Here is a 20,207-nt window from a genome sequence, read left to right as displayed (position 1 = left end):
ATCTTAGGTGCAGCTCTGCAACCGCAGGGCTTCAGGAACTTGTAATTACAGCGATCCCTCCCTCTCCCTGCCTTGGAGGTAGGCTTCTTCTCCTGCCCTGGAGGCACAAGAAGGAATTCCTTAGCCCCAAAGGCCAGCCTTTCCTTCCACTATGTCCACACTGAGGCAGCAGATGGGTTCCCTGGGGCCCTTCCCTGTGCTGTGGCCCTCGGGCGTCGCAGGGGTGTGAGGGCAAACCACCTCCTTCCCCTCAGGCATGCCGAGTGTGGCTCTCACATGGGCAGCCATATGCCAGGCTGCCAAAAATAACGGTTATTTTGGAAGTAGTTGGAATAACAGGGCCCACTTCATTTATTGCAAAATAAGCTGAGAACTGGTCTGATGTTTCACACCGATATCAGGGTCGAGAAGGATGAGTGTTTCCTCCTTGATCCTCACATGTGGACGTGATACTGCGCAAGAGGCTCCGTGTCCGGCCTGTTGAGTGCCATAACAGCTTTTAAAGCAGATCATTTGTAGAGATATAGAATAAAAAGAATTATTTCACGTTTAGTCAGTTCTGTGTTAGGAAAGGAGTTTTATGCTGAGATAATAGGGCTGTAAAGATTGTCCTTTTTCATGTTAGTGTCTAATGTTTTTTTGTATTTCGCAGGTCTATTTTCCTTAAGAATCAAATTCTACAAATAATCTTATGTTTCTCTTACAAATTAGGAGGGTTTTTTAACTTGTAATGGCCCCATGTTCTGTGAAATGAATGCAGAGGAGCTCACAGGGATGCAGTGTCTTTTCCCACTATTCCCAACAGAGGCTTGCTTTCTCTGAATCGTTCTTAGCTGATGCTATCTACTGGCTGTCACTCTTAGCTGTATGTCTGTCATATTCCCTCTTCTCTCAAAAATGTATTCTTGGCCTTTCTTTTCTGGGAGATCCATCCAGTTGCCCTTGCTTTAAATCCCAGCGGGAAGAGATTTCTAAAAGAGAAATGTGGGGTCAATGTGTGACCATGCCATGTCTCCACGAGCACTGCTCTGTTCTGCCCTTACCAGCTATCTCCAGCAGCCAGAGGTGCCTCGTGTACCTGGACATGCATGAATCACTTCACATCATCTCTTTTTTCTTTTTTCTTTTTTTTTTTTTTAAATCGGCTATGTACTGTTAATTATAATGCTGTTAAATAATTTCTTCTCCTTATTAATAGAACATTGCACTTCATTTCATTACACCTGTAGAGTGAGTGAGTATTGTGAGCTAATACCAGATCTGAAACGTGACAGCCCTCTTTGACAAGAACCTGTAGGTCCCATGGACTTGCAAATTAGATTGCTGCAACTGATGGAATACTCAAATCTGTTTAATTTTTCTGAATTTGAGAGGAGGGACACTTTTAGTACTTAAATTCCCATCTTTAACATTGCACAGATGGTGTAATGTTTTTGCATTTTTTATATTATTTTGGGTTACTGAAGTTAATATTCTGCTAGCTACAAGTATCTGTGTGCATACCACAGAGTTCATTTTGAGGACAGAGCTCTAAAATAAATTACAGACCTTGGTAGCAGTCATAAATCAGTCATTTTTTTCATTGAGAAAGTGGTGGCACTGGAAGAAATTATTTAGTGATCAAAATGCATCGTTAAGCTTTTAAAAAGGGATTCTGTGCCTGTAGTAGAGCTGTAGGCGATTTATGGCTTATCTGTACTCATTGCCTCAAGCTTTTGGAAAATTTGTAAACAAAGCCAGATGCTCATTATGTTCCCGTTCAGGGTTGGTTAGATGGGTAAATGCCATCAGAAGCACTTTGGTCCTGTTGGGTTTTAGCATGTTACAGAAAATGGAATTGCTCCAAAATATTTTTTTAAATATTTATCATCCATGAAAATACACTTCTAGTTTCTGCTCATAGAATGGATTTTTTTTAAATAGTTGTAAATGATAAAAATATGAAAGTAATTCTTTGACAACTGTATTGTATACTAAACTGTGGGTCCAGTTTTGTCTCTGTGTCAGAGTTCATGCTTACACCGTGTGATGTAGTCAAGCACCACTTGCCCTTTTTAGGGGTTTCGGGCAACACAGGAGGCAGTGGAAGTTTCAGGCTAGGGTAGCCTCTGCTTTTTACCAAATTTTAGGGAACCGAGATGGGAACTAAGTGACTATTTGTAACCAGTTTGATAAGCAAAGTTGGTCACTATTGATTTGATAATTTTTACTGCTCGTCTTTTGTCTTCTCTATAGATTATGTGATGTGAAAGGAGTTGTTGTAAACTACTTTTTTTTTTTTTACTTTTGACTGCTCTTTAAGCATAAAAAAACATGCTGCTGCATACAAATTGAATTGCTATAGGTCAATAAAATTTTCCTTGTTATATTTATTGCAATATTATCATCATGTAATCCATTTCATAATTCATGATTAACTTTTGGTGTATTTTTTTTATTTATCGGCTGCAGCTGACCAGGTAAACAGGTCATGGCACGCTTAACGAAGAGACGACAGGCAGATACAAAGGCTATCCAGCATCTTTGGGCAGCTATAGAAATAATCCGGAACCAGAAGCAAATTGCTAACATTGACCGTATTACAAAGTAAGTGATCCATTCCAAAAAAAGTCTTGATGAGGGGGAAGGTTGATGCTATTAAAAGCCCTGGGAAACAGAGACAGTAAACATTGTGAGAGACTATGAAACAGTTACATGCACTTCTGTGTTACTAATTATCTAATTATAAAAAAAAAAATCCTTATAGAACTGAGCACCTAACGATCCTAAAGTGAAGTTTCATCCATTGAACTGAGATCTTAATCACCATGTATTTGTTATGTATTAACATCTTTAGGATATATGCAATATTTATATTAATTGAACTGAGTTTAGCATCTCAGAGTTGTACTCACTTGGTAGCTGGGTCAAAATACAAGAAGTAGATAAAACGGTTAAGGAGAAAAGGGCAATAAAAGCTATAAATAATCTAATTCTTTAGGCAAATGTGATAGGCTAGTGGAGAACTCTTTTCCAGAAGACAAAGATAAACCTGAAGTGTTAGATTGCTCAAACAAATAGAATCTGTATTTGCTGAGATGGGTGCAGCATGCTATTAGAGAAGACATGAGATGATCACCACCTTTGCCTAATTAGTATTAAAATATTCTTCAAAATGTATTAGGCGCTGTATACAACAGAGAAATACAAATATATTGTTCTGTGGAGCTTGCAATGTGTAAAAAGGTCTACAGTATTAAAATACCTTTTAAGATAACTTGGAGTAGCCACTGTAATAAAAACTGAGGGAGGTTTTGTGCCTCTCCCTGCTTTGTCTGCATTTCCAGGCCAACATATACGTCACATTTGTCAAAGTAATCAATGTGAATAATTTAAAAGAGCAAAAGTAACCAGTTGGCAACTCTTCAGTTGCCAGAACCAATGTGAACTGATAATGAGGCCAGAGACCACTAAAGGGGAGAGTTATAAACAGTGCAGGTGATTAACGAAGTGAAAATCATTATAACATGGTCCACTGACAGAGTTTGGAAGCTCTGGGGTGGAAGTGACAGGCAAAACTGGCTTTGTAAATGGAAGCAGTGTAACAGTTCAGGTTCTCCAAACATAGGGAACAATAAACAGGAGAAAGAAAAAAGATGATGTCCCAAATGAATTATTGTGTACCTGGCTCCTACAACAAAGAAAAATGCACTATTAAACCAAAAAGCACCTTCCCAGCACTAGAGTTCCAAGCAGGCTTGAGAGGGAGCTTGTATTTTAGGGAATTTCATTTTTGATGTTGCACTGGAGTTTCAGAATGCTTTAACGCATATATATTTGCATCATGTCTCCAAGGAGACAAGTGAGTAAACCAATGCTATATACACTTTTCATTTTAACATTTCAGATTACTTGCTCCAGGCCATATATTAGCTGAATTTGTTAGCTGTTTATGCTCTTTTTATATGTGATAAAGGGAGACAGGCACATCTAGCTGGGGATTCATCCCACTCTTATGAGAGATGCCTATTTTAAGATAGTGCGAATAACATTTAGCTGGGTGAAGTTAGGTAAGACAATTCCTATTGTAACAAACAATGTTGAGAAAACAAGTAATTAGATACTAGAAAAAGAAGTACTGCCCTTGAAGAGTACTAACTGAAGGGTAGTTTGCTTTTTAAAAAAAAAACGTTCTAGATCCAGATTGTATGACTCATACTCATCTCTTATCAGAAGAAAAATAAGCGACTAAGCAGAGGTGCAGGCAGCCCTAGTACTTTGAGAAAGATGTACAAGGTGTTAGCATTGAAGAGTAATCTAAAAAGTGCTTGGACATTGTTAATGCTCCGTGTGCACATCAGTGACATAATTGAACAGTGATCTAGTTTCTGCTATATGATATTTTTAAGGAGATAACTTTTGACAATGAAAAGTCAAAGACCTTTGAGTTGCTTTACAGTACTAGTCATTGATGAAGAAACACAGATGACTTAGTAAATGAGTATGCATGTGACATAATATTCAAAGTAAAGTTCTGAAATTAGCAGGGTGTCAGAGTATCTCTTCTGATGAAAACTGAGCAGCTGATGCGCTCTTCCAGGCTCAGAGGTTATTTGGTCACATACAACTGCCATTCCTTAAAAGATCAGTCAGTGTCTGAGCACATAGGCAAATATATGACTAATAAGAAAGATCAAAACTAAACAGTGGACAAACCTGAAAATTATGAGCATATATACATAGTTGGAGCTCAAGGGAGGCTTCTCATACTTGGATTAGTAACATTTTTTAGAAGTGTTAATACCTCTTGGGATTGACTGAAAGAGTGGCTTTGCATATTACAAGTATTTGCAAGTAATAATGACAATGAAATTTATGGAAGAATGTCTTATTCCCGAGATACAGAAAAACAGCAAGATAATCCTTTTTTATAAATACACGTTTAAGGTAAGTGACAGTCATCCTGCTGTGTCATATAGTGGATGACAAATGTGTACTTTCCGAGAACTTCACAAGTTGAAATGATTCATTATTTGATTTTTGATTTTGTTTTGGTTTTGCCGTAGTTTGAGTGTTCATTTGTTGCTAGACACAAGTTGTCCTGTATATTTTGTCACCTGTTAGTCCAAACACCTTCATAACAGAATCTCTATTGCTACTTTTAGGCAAATCTGTTTGTTGGCTTTTCTCCTAACCCACAGCTCAGCGTGGTTGTCTCCCTCTTCCTGACATATTCCTGTTTATTTCATTTACTTCTTGCTTTTCTTAGCCCTCTGGCACTAAGAAGTCAGTGTACATATCAAGGAGCATTTATTTTTTATGATCAGGGAAGAAATGTTAGTATTATAAGAGGAGGATTCATTGTTTATAGATTATGAACTGTTTCAACTCAGTATGTAAAAAAAGACAAATTTATATAACACATTAATATATGTTAAATGTAACCTGTGCACTTTATGTTTAATTGCTAAAAAATGTCTGGGGTAAAGAAAAGGTTGCAGAAGATACCGGCAATGGAAAGTATGCAATAAAATTCTATAGAACTAGCCATGCATTTTCTGTAGAGAACATAAGAGTAGGAGGATAGTGTAGGAGGAGCCAAGAGCACTAGAAGGTACTTACTGGTATTACCAGGAAAAACCTATAAGGAAAGAGGACCCTTAATTAAAAGTAGACTAAATCAAGTATTCTTTGCATTTTAAATTGAGGAGGAGGAAAAGCAAGAATAGAAAAATGAGTGATTCTAGAAAGTGATTGATAACTGTCTTACATTGAGGAAAAAGTCACTTGGAAAAATTGAATATGCAAGTTAGAGCCTTTAAGAAATTAGTAAGCTTACTGAACTTTTGGCAATTATTCTAGGAAAGTCACTGCATACAGAGAAATATTAAGAAACATAAGACAGGTGTCTATTTTTGAAGGAGTTAAAGATGTATGTGTGGAAAAATGGCAAGAACATGACACTGATAATTGGAGTATTATATAAATACTTAAATAAAAGCATTGGTAGGGAAGAGACCACACGGTACAGACTTGATGTCTCAGAAAAAAAAAATCAACAAATCATTATATGAAAGGGATTCTGCAATTTTAAAGATTGTGGGGGGGGATACATTATAGTTGGAAAGGTACTTTCCATTGGTTGGAGATAAGCATTCTTCAGTAGCTTGAAAACTAAATGAACGACTGAAAACCAATGCTAACAAGAAGTAACACTGTAATGAATTTAAAGGGATTAGTGCTAGAAGAGCAAACTGCCTTTTGAAGAGAACTTTAAAATCTCTATATAAGTTCCTATCTTGGTATATAGGTATCAGTGTGTTCAGTGCATTTTTATTGCATGGTAAAGCTCATTTGGAGGCAGTGGTAAAGGTATAAAATATTCTCACCCGGTTTATATTGTCATAGTGTATCTCAATTCAATGAACTATAATAATTTAAAATCTAACTACTAGATATAGCTAACATTTCTAAACTACCAAATTGCTTAATTACAAATTTACCTTTCTAAGAGGTATTTATCCAGAAATACGACTTTTTTTTTTCTGTCCAGATTTGATGTTGGGATAATTTGACACCAATATGTCAATTATTTAGATGAGAATTATTGGTATTAGTTATGCTGTAAACACTAGTGGAGAAATGGCTTCCCATATCTTGTGAATTCTCTGTCAAGAGTGCAGCTTGACAAATTGTTCATCCTTAAAAGTGTGTTAAAAATTATAATTATGCTTTGACTTTATGTTTTTTCCTCATTATCTTCCATCTGTTTTGGATCTGGGGTAACACAAAAATTGATTCTATGGAATAAAATACCTTAAAATACACTGGAAAAAAGGCATCCATATTTAAACCAGTAGGATAAATTATTGACATTCAGTTGCATAGCAGATTGGTAAATCTTTCTGTACAGACATGTTTTTAAAGTTCTCTTTCTTTGGCTGCTCCAGTCTTCCTGTTTCTTTTAGTGTTTTCTTTATAATTCCCTTACAGGTAATGAGGCTCTTAAGATTTAATTAACTATTAATTAAATATTTACCCATTTTCTCTCAAGGTATTGGGTTTCCTCAGTAGCAATTTATGAACATTTCATGATCTTTATGATTAGTTTGGAGTCCCTTATCTATCAAATTAATGTTGTTAAAATACCCAATTGGCAAATAAGGTGTTCTAGAGCTACTGTTGGCCACTTCCAAGATTTTGTTTATTCTGGTTTATAAACTATTCCGTGAAGACTGATGTGGAGAACCAAAACATAATTCTTTAATTCCGTACTTCCTTCCTCATATATTTTTGTCTTTCCCTTTGATGTGTTTCATCACTTATTTAGCTGATTGGCTTCTCTCCCTGTCTCTTATAAAGGCTGTGTCTATACTGGTTTTGTGTCCTGTGACAGGGAATGCCCTGGCACTATTTGGAGCAGATATGCTGTGACCACACAGCATTGCCTTTGGCTTATGGAGTATTTCTTTGGCCCTGACATATTCTTTGTTTGTTTTATATGTGTGTGTGGTTCCTTGGTTCTAAGTGCCAAAAATAATACAGCCCACAGCAATGCTATTCTTGAAACTTGAAGCTTAGGGACATGATAGTTTGCCACCGGGCATGGTGTGAAGGCATCTGAGGACACATAGCATGCTGGAACAGTGTTGGAGTGCCCTTGGCAGAAGGAGCCAGTCTTGGCATGGTTTACATCCATGTTCTCTGTCAGGAGCAAACAACCTCTTGGCCATGCTCTGCCTTTTTCCCGGGAAGAACAAGTTGGTTTTCTCCAGAATGGAGCCTGAGAATGAGTTAGTTTGGGAATGAAACCAAGAGTGACCATAGTCCACAGGGTAGAGGTATCCCAACTTCTGGGGGAATGAAGGTGATGGAAAGACCATTAGGATAAAACTGATACGCTATAACTGGAGAATTTGTGTTATTTTCAAAACAGAAACTATCATTTTTGTCAGTCAGAAAGCTGTTTTACAACATTGGTGATACAAGAAAATGTCTTTTTTTCATAAACAGGTACAAAGACTCTTATCTTTTTGAACTGTCTTCCAAATGGGATGGTTCAGTACTAGGTCCCTAAATGGTCATAACCATTTTTCTCATATTTGGTTCATTTTTGCTATCTTCTAATTTAATGTAAGTGCAGCGAAGTCAGATCATCTAAGAGAAATGAGCAGATCCCAAGCCTATATAGAGTAGACTGTCAGTCCCCTGTTAGCTTTGTGCGGACGGACATTAATCAGCATTGATGGGATAGCATGCCAGAAAAGAATTACTCAGTATGAAAGATTACTGTAAAATGATGAGATTTTCTGGTCCCACAGTTGAGGTGAAGTCGCTAGCAGTTGTAGATTGAGTATGTGACCCTCTCAGTTTGACATTTAGTCCTAAGAGGGGGATTTCTTCTCCAAATATCACTCTGAAATTTCTCCAGTCAATCTCTGAGAATAGTTAAAGTTGAGGGCCTCTCCCATCCGTAAATCTGGTTTTGTTGCCTTAGTTCTTCTGTGGTTCTCTTTTTAGGCCGTCAACTTTAACAGAAAACAATTTCTAGAAGCACTGATTAAAGCAAAGATGAGAATGAGCAATTTGAACAGGTAGAGAATAATCACAAGAGAGTATAAATAAGAAAATGAGCAATTTGAATGGGTAGGGAATAATCACACAAGTCTATAAATAAGAATATGCAATGCAGTGGCATGAAAAAAAAATTGAAATAACAAGATTCTTGCAGCATTGCTTATTTGAAGCTCAGAAACTTGTTAGAAAAAATCTGTCACTATTTATAGTACCTCTGATGAAAATTTAAATCTTCCTAGTATTTTGCATGTTGCAACTAAATAGTCATGCACAAACAAAAATAGTAAGTCATAAGAATGATTAGGAGAGCAGACGACCCTGGATTCAAAACTAGATAATCCCATTGTTTAACTTTACATGAGCAGAAGTATTGTAGCACCGGATATTTCTTTGACTGAAATGAAAGCTCAGAAATGTTTTTTTTTCTGCTCTGTTGGTTTCTTATCCTTTGTCAAGCCATTCCCCTAAAATACCTGTCTTTTTGTTACTGGAAAGTAGGCTTATCTGAAAACACTTGTCTGAAGTAAAACATCCTCCTGTTGCACAGAAGAATGCAGTAGTTGCTTGAGTTCACTTTTAACCAGTGTTGCTGGCTCCTTTTCCACATCTTCACAGCATCCTCATGTATGTTTTAAATGTGACCATGAGAAGCAAATAATGTTACTAAAAGCAACTCTTCAGAATCTGGTACATGTTAATCAAACCCTGGTCAGTTTTACTATGGTGGAACAGGTCAGTATTGAAGGAGGCACTCGGGAAAGCTCACGTTTTACCAGTTGAGAAAGAACAGTAGAGTGAAGTTTTTTTCCCATGCCATCCAGTGTAATAGCAGCTTGTGATTATGCAAGGGTAAGCAAAGGAGTGGAATACAAGGTCCTACAATACAAAGTGTGGTATGACTTCCTCAGCCGGCCACGTTGCTGCTTCTAGTGGCAGCCTGTCTATTGAGCGTTCACCTCTGAGAAAACTGAATTCAGTTTGTATTGGGTTGGCTTAATTATAGATATATTTGTTATGGAAAACAAACACAGAAACACAGCAAGTGATGACAGGGTAGAAAACTCTTAGATAGCTCTTTATGTATTTTCTGTTAAAGTCAAGGGCAAGGCACTTATTTCTGTCTGACTCTACTAAGTCAATCTCCTTTTCCATTTCTTTTTCTTTCCTTCTCTCTTTCCCGTGATAAACTTCAGTTGCTTCTTCTATGCCAAAACCAATGTTTTCGGTTTTTCTGTTTTCATAACACTATTTTTATGTTAAACCAAGAGAATGAACCAAGTCTAGAGTTTCAAAGCTTGTAAATCCTTAGTCATAGAGCATCCGGGGAGGGAAGTCTTCTGTACTTTTTCAGCAATTTTTGATCAAATTGGTTAAAAATCACATTAATAGAAAGCAATCTAAAACTGATCATTTGACTCCCTAATAACAAAATTTTTAGTAAAAGTACTATTTTGTTCATATATCAAAACTGCTTTATGTGTGCGTAACTATCAGTTACAAGCATAGCAATATGTTGCATAGAAATACGACGGACAGCAAAACATTTGGCTTGTTTGATAGATTAATTTTTTTATACTGATGGCTTCACAGTGAGGTTAAATGATGCATTCAGGTTGAAATTTTCAGACATTTTCAAAAGCTTAGATATATGCTATGAAGTAATAAAAAGAACACTGCAAATTGCATATATGCAGGAAAGTACAGGGAATCTTGCCAGCTTTTGCATCGTAACCGGTAATACAGTTTTGCTTGTAAATTTGTACTGAGACTGACCAGTGACGTAATATTCAGCTAGCTCATAAAGTTTTTTAACACCCAGATTCACAAAAACATTAGAAGAGAAGTGAGGAACTAAGCTAAACACTCATATTTTATAAGAGCCTTAAGAAGAAATGATGGATTGTCATCAATTGCACAAGGAATGTCCACAATGGCATATGTTATTAAATTTCACCTATGTTACCTGTAGTTAACTACATTTGTCAAAAAGCTTTTATCTATTTGTTTACATTGTATTTAATCTTAATTTTGTGTGTGAATTCATCATGATTTTCTGTTTTGTATATTAGGTAACTTTAATATTGCTTGTATTAATGGTCCATTTTAAGAGCTGCTTTCAGACATTTGACAGGAGAAAAATGTAAACTTTTCATGGAAAAATGCTATAAAGAACCTAGCTGTATTTGCTCTGAGTAGTGGTAGAATTAAAAATTCTGAATTAGTATATTTGGTAAAAGTGTCATCTTGAGTTTATAATGCATATTAATAATTACTCTTTTTCCCATCAAGCTCTTTCCGTGATATAGAGAATTTCTTCAATTTTTGTAATGATTCTATTTAATCACGTTAATTAACCTGATTAAAAGAATACATAAAAAGAAGTCCAGATCTATTAAGCAGTGTTGTTTGTGATTTGTTAGGGATAATTATTCCTTCAACTCAGTACTGAGCCACTGTCCCACCATGTGATAAAGAACTTTGCTACCTGAATTGCTGGGTCTGCTTCTCAGTGCTGGTAGTCATAAAACTATTTCAGTGCCTAGTGTAGAAAACTCTTCACCATGGGACTGACAGAGATTCGTCCAGCCTTGCCACCTTTTTTTTCTGCTTTATGGAATGAAGCTACATGGAATGGAAAGGATGCTGTAGCCAGCTGTGCAACCATTACACCTGTAAGGGTTTAGCATAAAAGGCTATTTTGTTGAGGAGTAGAGATTGAGGTGAGGCTAAACTTTTGTGTATTTACTTTGATCAGAAATATTAACACATACACATCTAGCTCCTACAGTTCATTCTGCAAAAAGTAAGTAGATGGGCACTCAGATGTTCTAACGAATTTTGCTTGATCAATTTTCCTTACCTAATAATTCTTTTAAGAATGATCTTAAATGGTGTTGTTAGTAAGGCAGTTTTTTTATCTCGAAGGTCAATGTTCTTCATTGATTCAGTAGGTGAAGTCATCTCTGGGCTGAGCACGACTATGACTGGTAAATAAAATGATCCGCACTAACAGTGCAAATGCATGGTTATAAAAACCAGCCATATTCCCTGTCTGATGTTTGCTAATGGTTGCAAACTCATTTAAACTCTCCTTACTGTGTTACTATAAAAATCGTAATAGTCAATGTTTAATACTTTTCATAGATAATACATGCAAACTATGAACTCCAATATAAATATTGAGAAGGAAGGTGGTGGAAGTGTAACTGGCTTGAAAATCACTATCTGCATTTTCATTTTAATGAGTATTCTCATGTACTCCTTACTTCTATGAATAATTGTGTTGAAGTTGTGTAAGTTTACACAGAAAAATACGTAACAGGCTATCTTTATTTCTAATTACTAAAAGCAAACCAATTTACTTTTTATGTCACAACCAGTATTGATTTTTGCCTGAATCGTAACATCTTTATAATATTTGAAAGTGAAATTTCTAGCTTATATTTGCTTTCTTTGCTGTAAATAAATGTGGCTTTCTATTAGAAGTAAAAGATAAAAATGAGTGTGACATGGCCATTTAACAGGTTGTTATCTGTCCTGAAGTGCTCATCGGGGCTTTCTCTGTAATCAGTGGAGAGGGAATGATCTCCAAAGCACAACTCTGACCATCTATTTTAGGCTGCAGTCTCATATTCCCATTCATGTAAACAATATCATCACCAAAAGCAGCAGATCGGCCCCGATGGCTTTTCCAGCCGTTGTGCTGTTCCCTAGCTGGTAATTAGGTGAACATTTGTGTGACAGTGTGATGATTTTGAAATTCAGCCAAGCTAAAACTAATCTGACCAAAAAAAAAGTTTTTGTTACTTCTAACCCAGATAAGAATGGAAATTAATTAGATAGAAAACTCTGAAAAACTGAATTATTAAAACACTTCAATGTATATTTTTTAAGCACGTTTTGAGTTGACATGCTCAATATGAACTGACTGAATACTTCATTTGCAAGATACTAGCCAGGGTGTTATATTCCGAGCCATGTATTACATGTTTGTCTGTTCAGTACATCCACAGAAAAGTGCTGGATGGAACAGTGGCTCTGCCTGTACACAAGCAATTTTACATATGGATGGAATGCTACTGAACGGTTAACGCTTCTGTTTGCCATTAATGCTCCGTGCACCTATGTGTACCTTGCCAGCAGTATCACATCTGACATTGTAGGTTCAAAAAATGGGAGTAGAGCCCGTTTTTAGATAAGTTCCTCCTTAAGAAGATGGTAGTAGATCTGAAAGGGAGATTTTTGTAGAAAAGGATTGAATAGCTCAGTACATTAATTACTTGCTTTTCATGGTCGTATCAGTGGGTTACACGATCTTAAGTGTATAGTGAAGTTGTATGAGTGAGAATTTAAATTACTGAAACAAGGAATTACGTGAGTTAAAATCGCTGTGGTTTTGACAGAAATGACCCAGGTGATTAACATTATAGGAAACGGTGTGGTGCCCGGGGTATCTAAAGCAGGCACAAGCAAGATTACATACTTCTGCAGCAGCAGAAGAAACATCAGGCAGATCTGAGTTTCATTGAACTGCTGGATCTCACTGTTTCCCTCTCACGTTTCTGTGTTCTTTTTGTTTTATAAAAACAGCGCACAAAATTAGATTCTGTATTCATGCAAATGCAGTATTTCTAGTCTGTGAAGGAGCGATGAAACACATTTTAAAAACATTTCCTACTTAGATAGTGTATTCGTCTTCAAAACAAATGTTGCAGATCCCGATGTCAGAGGGAAAAGAAAATTCATAATTTCTTTGCAGTTCGGTTTCTCTGTGTCCCCCACCTGGAATTTTGGACTGCACAGAATGCTGATCATGTAATCAGGGTTTCATTGCACAGGCAACAGCTCTCAGTGCCTGTGTGGTCTATGCCGTGTGCTGTTGGTATGTGAAGTGCAGTGGAAATCAAATGCAGCCTGTTCATATACATGCATCTCTCTTTGTGAAGTGTAAATACAGAGGAAGAATGTTATGCTTTGGTTGCCTTTATCTTAGTGAATTTAATCCAGAATCAAAACTTCAGAAACTGTAAACATATCAAAAAGTATCTTAGAAAAGTGTGCTGCTATGTCCCCACTGTAAACGGTTCTACTTTCTCTGTGTCTGTATTGCCTTCAGCGCTCAGACCAGCTCTCAGTTTCTGGCAAGCAGGGAATATATATTTCAAATATATTGTTTTGACATACAAATACCCATAATGTTTAGCCTGTGTTTTGCGAAAGTTGATTTGTACCACAGTGCTACATCTGGTGGGAGCAGGCAGCCTGAGCTTCTTGGTTGAGACCTTGAGGTACAACTGTGAGCACAAATCTCCACCTGGCTCTCCACAAGGATAGCTAGTGAGTTCCTGAGATTGGAGCCTTGGTATTTTAAGTTCTTATGCTATGCAGCTGTGTTGTTAAACAAACAAACAAAAGAATCGCAGCCATCTGTGCCATTTTTACTTTCAGTATGACCAAGTGACCTATTCTTTGCAAATTAAAAAAAAGTCTTAAAAAGAAGTGTGTGGACCTTCTATAAAACTGCTTTTATACCCTGAATCTAAAGCAAAAGGCATCATTTCTCACCAGAGGTAGGAACACAATATAAAACTCAGAATAGATTTTTGGCTGCTTTCCTTCCATTTTATGTATTATTACTTAAGTTCTGTCCCTGAATCTAGGACATTTTTATATACCTGTAGGTAACATTTAAAATTAATGGCAGTCTTTCAGTTGAGTTTAATGGGATCTGCTGTATTTTATCAGATCTCAGTTGGGAGATGGGCTATGCATACAAGGAAATCTTAAGACCTCTGCTTCTCCCTGGATGAGCTGCTTAGCAGATACTCTGCTGCTGCCAGCAGGCTGCTGCTTCCCTTCGTATCGTGGAGGGTGGAGGCATCCAGCATAGACAGAGATAATGGATCAGACCGAGATTACAGTGTTTGCCACTAAAATTAGCATCTACCTACACTTGTCACACTGTCGTATTTTATAGAAGGCAGCTATTTCCTATATGTATTTTACTTTAGTCTTTCACGGAGATGCTTGCTGTAGCATTTTTTCAGTGTTTCCCTTTTTGATGAGGTCATGTGGCTGAAAATGCAATTCCTTATGAGTCCAGAAAACAGATTTTTGTTTTTTAAAATACTTGGATCAACTTTCCACCTTAAGTAACCTTCCTTCCTTGGCCAGTTTTGGGTTTTGGGCCACAACACAGCTGTGCCCATGTAAACCATTTACTGCATCTCTGTAGATAACAGTTGGCTTCAAGAGGACTCTTTGGGGGCAGAGTTAGCGATTTATGTGCATTATTTTGTGGCCATATATATTAAACTCTTTGGGACAGGGTTTGCCTTCATGTTGTGTCTTGCACAGCACCGAGCGGAAGAGTTGTGAGCTGTGTGACAGCTGTAGGCGAAAAGTTCACCATCTGATCCCCTGCAAGTGCCAAGCTACTTTTGTATCTGTTTTGCTCCCATGGTGATTGAAGCCTTAGAGTCTGCTTCCTCCACACCCCTTAGATCAAAACAAACCTTTTTCTTGAGTTTTAAGGTGTGTTAGGAAGCACGGGTATTAGATGTAGGTTTTGAATAGAAAGACGTGCTGAACACTGACTAGTTTGAGACTTTTTTTTTTAAGTTTTAGGTGTGAATTGCTCATATGCTTTGTGACTTTAGTGCTTCTCTAATGTGTGCTGTATATTGGGCAGGCAAGCGGTTTAGAGGTGGATTAGGGTACTCCTGTGGTCCAGTTTTGTTTAGCAAGGGAGGTGGCAAGATGCAGCTGTCACTTAGTGGTGGCATGAGTTACAGGAGCTTCTGCAGTTTGTTGCTGTGAAGGAGAGAGACTCTGAAAGGGCACGTACCAGGTTTCCCTGCATATCATTCCTCCCCTATCATTGCAACATGGCTCAGGTGGGGTGTGCAGCAGACGGCTGTGTGGCTCCTGGATGCTGCGAGGACTGCTTGAGTTCTCGCCTCCAGCTGTGCTGACCCCTTGGGCTGTCCCTGTGGTATCTGAGAGATGGTCAACATTTTAGGATGGGTAGCAAGAATAAGGTGTATAAACAGAAGATTCTGGTGATATTTTATTGCTGCTAAATTTGAAAAGACCTCACTACTCTTTATTTGCAGTACCAAATAGGTTTTAAATTGTTTCACATTTTTCTGGTTGGTATTTTGTGTGCTAAATACAGATGAGCGTGCACACACACATGAAAGCTACAAATCTATTAATGATTATCCTCCATTGTTCTCTAATTTTTTTCTTTTCCTGTTGGACAGGTGTGCATATATGTTAGCTATGTGCACATGTGCATTTACCTGATTCTGTTGGTAGGATCCTGTTTCTGAAGGTCGGCACATTTACATGCACATTTGATGGTGTGGCAGTGCTGAGGTTTGTTTAAGGGTGGTAATGAACAACCTACATGCTAAAGATCCTTATCCTTTGCTTTCCAAGTGGTGTTGCAATAATTGAAAACATGCTTTAGTAGGCTCTTAGAAGTTGATTACAAAAACTGTAATTTTTCTAGATTTGCTAGATTCTTCTATGCTAATGTCAAGGGCATTTACGCTGCCAGTTTATAAATGGAGAAAATACTGACCTATAAATACTGTAATATTGAGCAGCAGTTCAGTTGCTTCTGTATCCTGCAGACAGGCAGCCTCATTTGGTGAGATTTGGAATTTAAAATGCAGATTATCAGGGCAAACCTCCTCTTTTCATCAGGCAGACCCTCATTTTATATAGTAGGGATTAGCACAGTTAAATTGTACTTTGAAATGGGTGTTTCAGCCCCCTATCTGATTAGGGCTGATTTGCTGATTTAGGGGATTTTACTTTGTCTCCATGCCTTATTCTCAGCCATCTGAAAGCGTATTTGCTTTACTTCTCGTGGCTGGCTACATAATAGCAGTATAGGGATTGTATTACACTTCCCAGTCTGTTGATACAGAGGACTGGGCAAGAGCATAACAAACCAGTATGGCTTCTACTCCCTGTCTCAAGGTAAGGCTAATCAGCTTTTCTTGGAAACAGCAATCTGGGATTGCTTTCTCTCTTTTACTTGTTTTTTAACTTCTTGGTGCCAGATGCTTCAGTGCATGCAGTGCCAGGAAAAGACATGCGCTCCCTGGATTAGTAGTGTCACTTTTGCACAGAGACATTTCAATATTGTTTTTCCCCCTTCCAGTAATGAATCTGATGTGGTATTTAGGACTCCAGACAACATGCTTTCTGTCTCTAGGCTGGAGTTTAACTTATTTTGTGTTTCCAACATCCGTCACATGTTGCGACAGTTTTTCACATTTCATTATTAAAGAACTTTAACTATCTTTTCTATTTCAAATCCTGTGCCTTAATAGCTTCTTAGTTTAGTTCCTGCCCTTCTGGCTGGAAAGAAACAAGATAGGATTTCATCCAGACCCCGCCAGTGTGATTTTATAGCCTTTGTGAATATCTAGCCACGTGCACTTCACGGGTTTTAATATAAGTAAAAATTTGGGGGGAGCAGGCACTTTTCTAACAGCAATTCTACTCTTTGAAATAAAAACATTCTCTCTACATATGTGTGCTTTCCTATGAAAGCTGATAACATTTTACTTTAAACATGGAAAACATAATCCTTGTGGATCTCCAGACTGCACAGTCTGAACATTGACCAAAGTATTCTTCAGAAAGCCACTGGGGATTTATTACTCCTGATTTACAGCTGGAGAAAATGAGGAGATTGTTTAGTTGGTGGCAGTACTTTCACTCTGGTTGAGAACACAGACTGGATTTGAGAAATGGGAGATTCTGAGCCTGGTGCTCCTTTTCACTAGCGCATACCCTGCCACAGTTGAAATAGGTAGATTAAAGCTCTTAGCTGATTAGAGTTGGCTTAAGGCTTTTTGGTTTGTATTCTGTATCTGTTCTGTTCGGAGACGTGAGTGAGAATCGCAAAACGTGTAGCTGACATTCAAGAGTTTTGCTGGACTGTGTTTCTGCAGCTATGGATGATGCAGTGCAAATACATGGTTTCTTCAGCAGGGTGCACTTTTTTTTTACTTCCTTACTCAGTGCCTGGTTTGTTCCATCAAATAACAATATGTATTTTGAGACTTATTAAAGCTATGTATTTTGAGACTTATTAAAGACTTGAGGAAATTGCAGAAGACCTGAATGCTGTGGCTCTGACAGGGAGGTTGTTAGTACAGAGTTAAAATGGAAATTTGCTGAAAAAACAATAGTTAGCAAATGTTGACAAAGGTAATTTGCACTTTAAAAAGCTAGTTGTGTTTGCATAAATAGGTGTACACACATGAAATACACATAACATGCATATATAAACAAATGAGTTGTTTTCCCTATTTCAGACAGTTCTAAAGCTTCAGCACTTTAAACCTCAGCAAACTGATGGTGTTCACTTGCACTCTGAAAGTGAAGCAATAGATTTGAGTCTCTGCCTGTTCAAGCCCTCCTTGGAATTTGGAGAACTTGGAAAACTCATTTGTAGTGTTTAATATCACTTGAGTGGGTTCTCATGTTGAGTTTTGGTTTCTATAGAAGCAGAGATTTGGTTTCTACAAAAGCAGAGAGGGATCATGTTGGGCAGATGAGCACCGAACCAGTGTGATACAGAACGGAACTGATGTGCCTGTCTTCTCAGTCATTGCTTGGCCCTCAATCCTTTTTGCTAGCCAGCATAACATTCATATTTTTTAGCTTGGATCACAGTCTTGCACAGAATTTTGTTATTTCTCTATTATAAATTTCATTTGTTATTACTTTTTATGCAGTGGTAGTATCCACAAACCAGCCAGGCCTGGACTGTGTTGTGGTAGGCACTGCAAAATATAGTAAATGGTAGCATCTGCCTCTTAGAGTTTTTACCCTAAAAAGACCCCCAAGATCCTGCAAACACTGCATTTACATAAATGCCGCTGATACCAGGCAGAAATTTATAAATATCCTGTGTTGCTCTGATTATTGTATTATATACTACACAAATACACTTCTACTCAGTCAGAAATTTACTGTATGATTATCTGCATTTAGTTTTCTTTAGAGCAAAACAAAAATGTTAAATTAGGGTAAACCAGTTCCCAGCAAAAGCTTGAGAGAGAATGCAGGATTGGGGAAGACCTTTATGCATCCAAATCAATAAGAAGTTTGAAAGTCATATGTCTTCTAAAGAGAAGGGTTGATTGGAGGTTTGACCACTAGAGTGGTCTTCATCCCTTTTTTTTTTTTTTTTTTTAAATAATTTCTAAGGCATTAAAAGTTCCTGTCAGCCATGTTATTAAAAAAAAAAAAATCTGAACAGATGTAACTTTTTTTTTATGTAATGCTACTGCTTTAAAATAAATTTTCCTCAGGTTTGCTCCTGATATTTAATGATTATATTCTTTGTGAAGATGTTTGTGATGATAGTCAGAAAATAATCATGGTTGCTGGAATTCATTATCAAGCATGAAATAGAGGGTACTCTAACTGTGATAGCTTTGTCTTAAAGCAGGAAAATTACTGATTTCTCTCCTAGGTAAAGACAGGTAAAGACAGAGTATCTGGAGAACCAAAAAATGGGAGACAAATTCAGTTAGCCCTGTAACTGTAAGAGAGTTATAACTAGAAAAATATGTCCACAAAGCAGATATTTCCAATTGGTTCCAAGTCAATTCACTTATCTGCTGATTGCATGCGATTGCAACTCTTCACTTCTCCATGTGCAGTGACTCATACATATGTTCTTGGAATTCAGCTGAAAGAAATTCTGAAGTATAATGATCTTAAAAGAGGAAGGTCATCTTTTTCTGAGGGAAGATCATTTTATCTTGTTTACTCCAAATTAATAATTGGTGTTGGTCTGGAAGTAAATTATACTGGGTAAAAGTCAGTATTACACAACTGAATCTCATGTATATGCACAGTTTAGGCTGTATATGTTTTGTTCTCAACAGAGCATTTCATCACAGCGTGATCATTGTGGTTATCTCAAGAAAAGGAGAAAAACCACCTAGTACTGCAACTCCAGCTGTTGGGTTTTCATCTGTGATGCATGAATTTCATATGTTCTATAAACATGTTGTACTCAGGAGCATCACATAGATTTATTGTTACATCTCCAGACTCGTTCTATAGTATGTATGCTATAGGATATATTATAGAAATGCAAATTTGAGTTAATTTAGAGAAGTCTCTTTAGAGGCAGAAATGGATGTGGAAGTTCAGCAGAGACAAGCCCAAGCAGTGTGCATGTTAGTTTTGGAGCGTGATAATTTTTTTTTGATAAAAGATTACTGTGCTACTACTTACCTAAGTGTGTACCTGATAACTTCAGGGGGCAGAAAAGATGATTTGGAGTAAAGGGGTAAATTGTACAAATTTGGGGGGGTTAAAAACAACCTAAAACTTAGACTGTGTATTATTTTCAAACATAGGAAAATGAGGGGGGTTTTTTTGCTGACACATTTTATAGTTTAACACTAACACTTAAAGACTTTTGTGCTTTGTGTGCAGGTATATGTCTCGAGTCCATGGTATGCATCCAAAGGAAACCACACGTCAGCTGAGTTTAGCAGTCAAGGATGGTCTTATTGTTGAAACCCTGACGGTGGGGTGTAAAGGGTCAAAAGCTGGTATTGAACAAGAAGGATATTGGTTGCCAGGAGATGAGATTGTGAGTA

The 20,207-nt window shown here is 37.3% G+C and overlaps 1 protein-coding gene across 5 annotated transcripts in view; it reads left to right on the top strand.

Annotated features, from left to right (window-relative positions):
- The window catches only part of ZMYND11 (zinc finger MYND-type containing 11), a 107,750-nt gene that overhangs the window by 42,871 nt on the left and 44,672 nt on the right, over positions 1 to 20,207 (top strand). For 4 of the 5 annotated variants that reach the window (XM_035888409.1, XM_009648603.2, XM_035888407.1 and 1 more), the window contains exons 2-3: positions 2,452 to 2,586; positions 20,041 to 20,200. In XM_035888409.1, the coding sequence (XP_035744302.1) occupies positions 2,471 to 2,586; positions 20,041 to 20,200 (276 nt within the window). In that variant the 5' untranslated portion in view covers positions 2,452 to 2,470. Of the gene's footprint in view, positions 1 to 2,451; positions 2,587 to 20,040; positions 20,201 to 20,207 lie in introns of those variants that run through there. The other variant, XM_035888410.1, reaches the window with a different exon arrangement.

Source organism: Egretta garzetta, unplaced genomic scaffold, assembly GCF_000687185.1.
Source record: "Egretta garzetta isolate BGI_Z169 unplaced genomic scaffold, ASM68718v1 scaffold181, whole genome shotgun sequence".
In the NCBI taxonomy this organism is placed as follows: domain Eukaryota; kingdom Metazoa; phylum Chordata; class Aves; order Pelecaniformes; family Ardeidae; genus Egretta; species Egretta garzetta.
The sequence above is the reverse complement of the archived record's forward strand: the minus strand, read 5'-3'. Positions and strand labels throughout refer to the sequence as shown.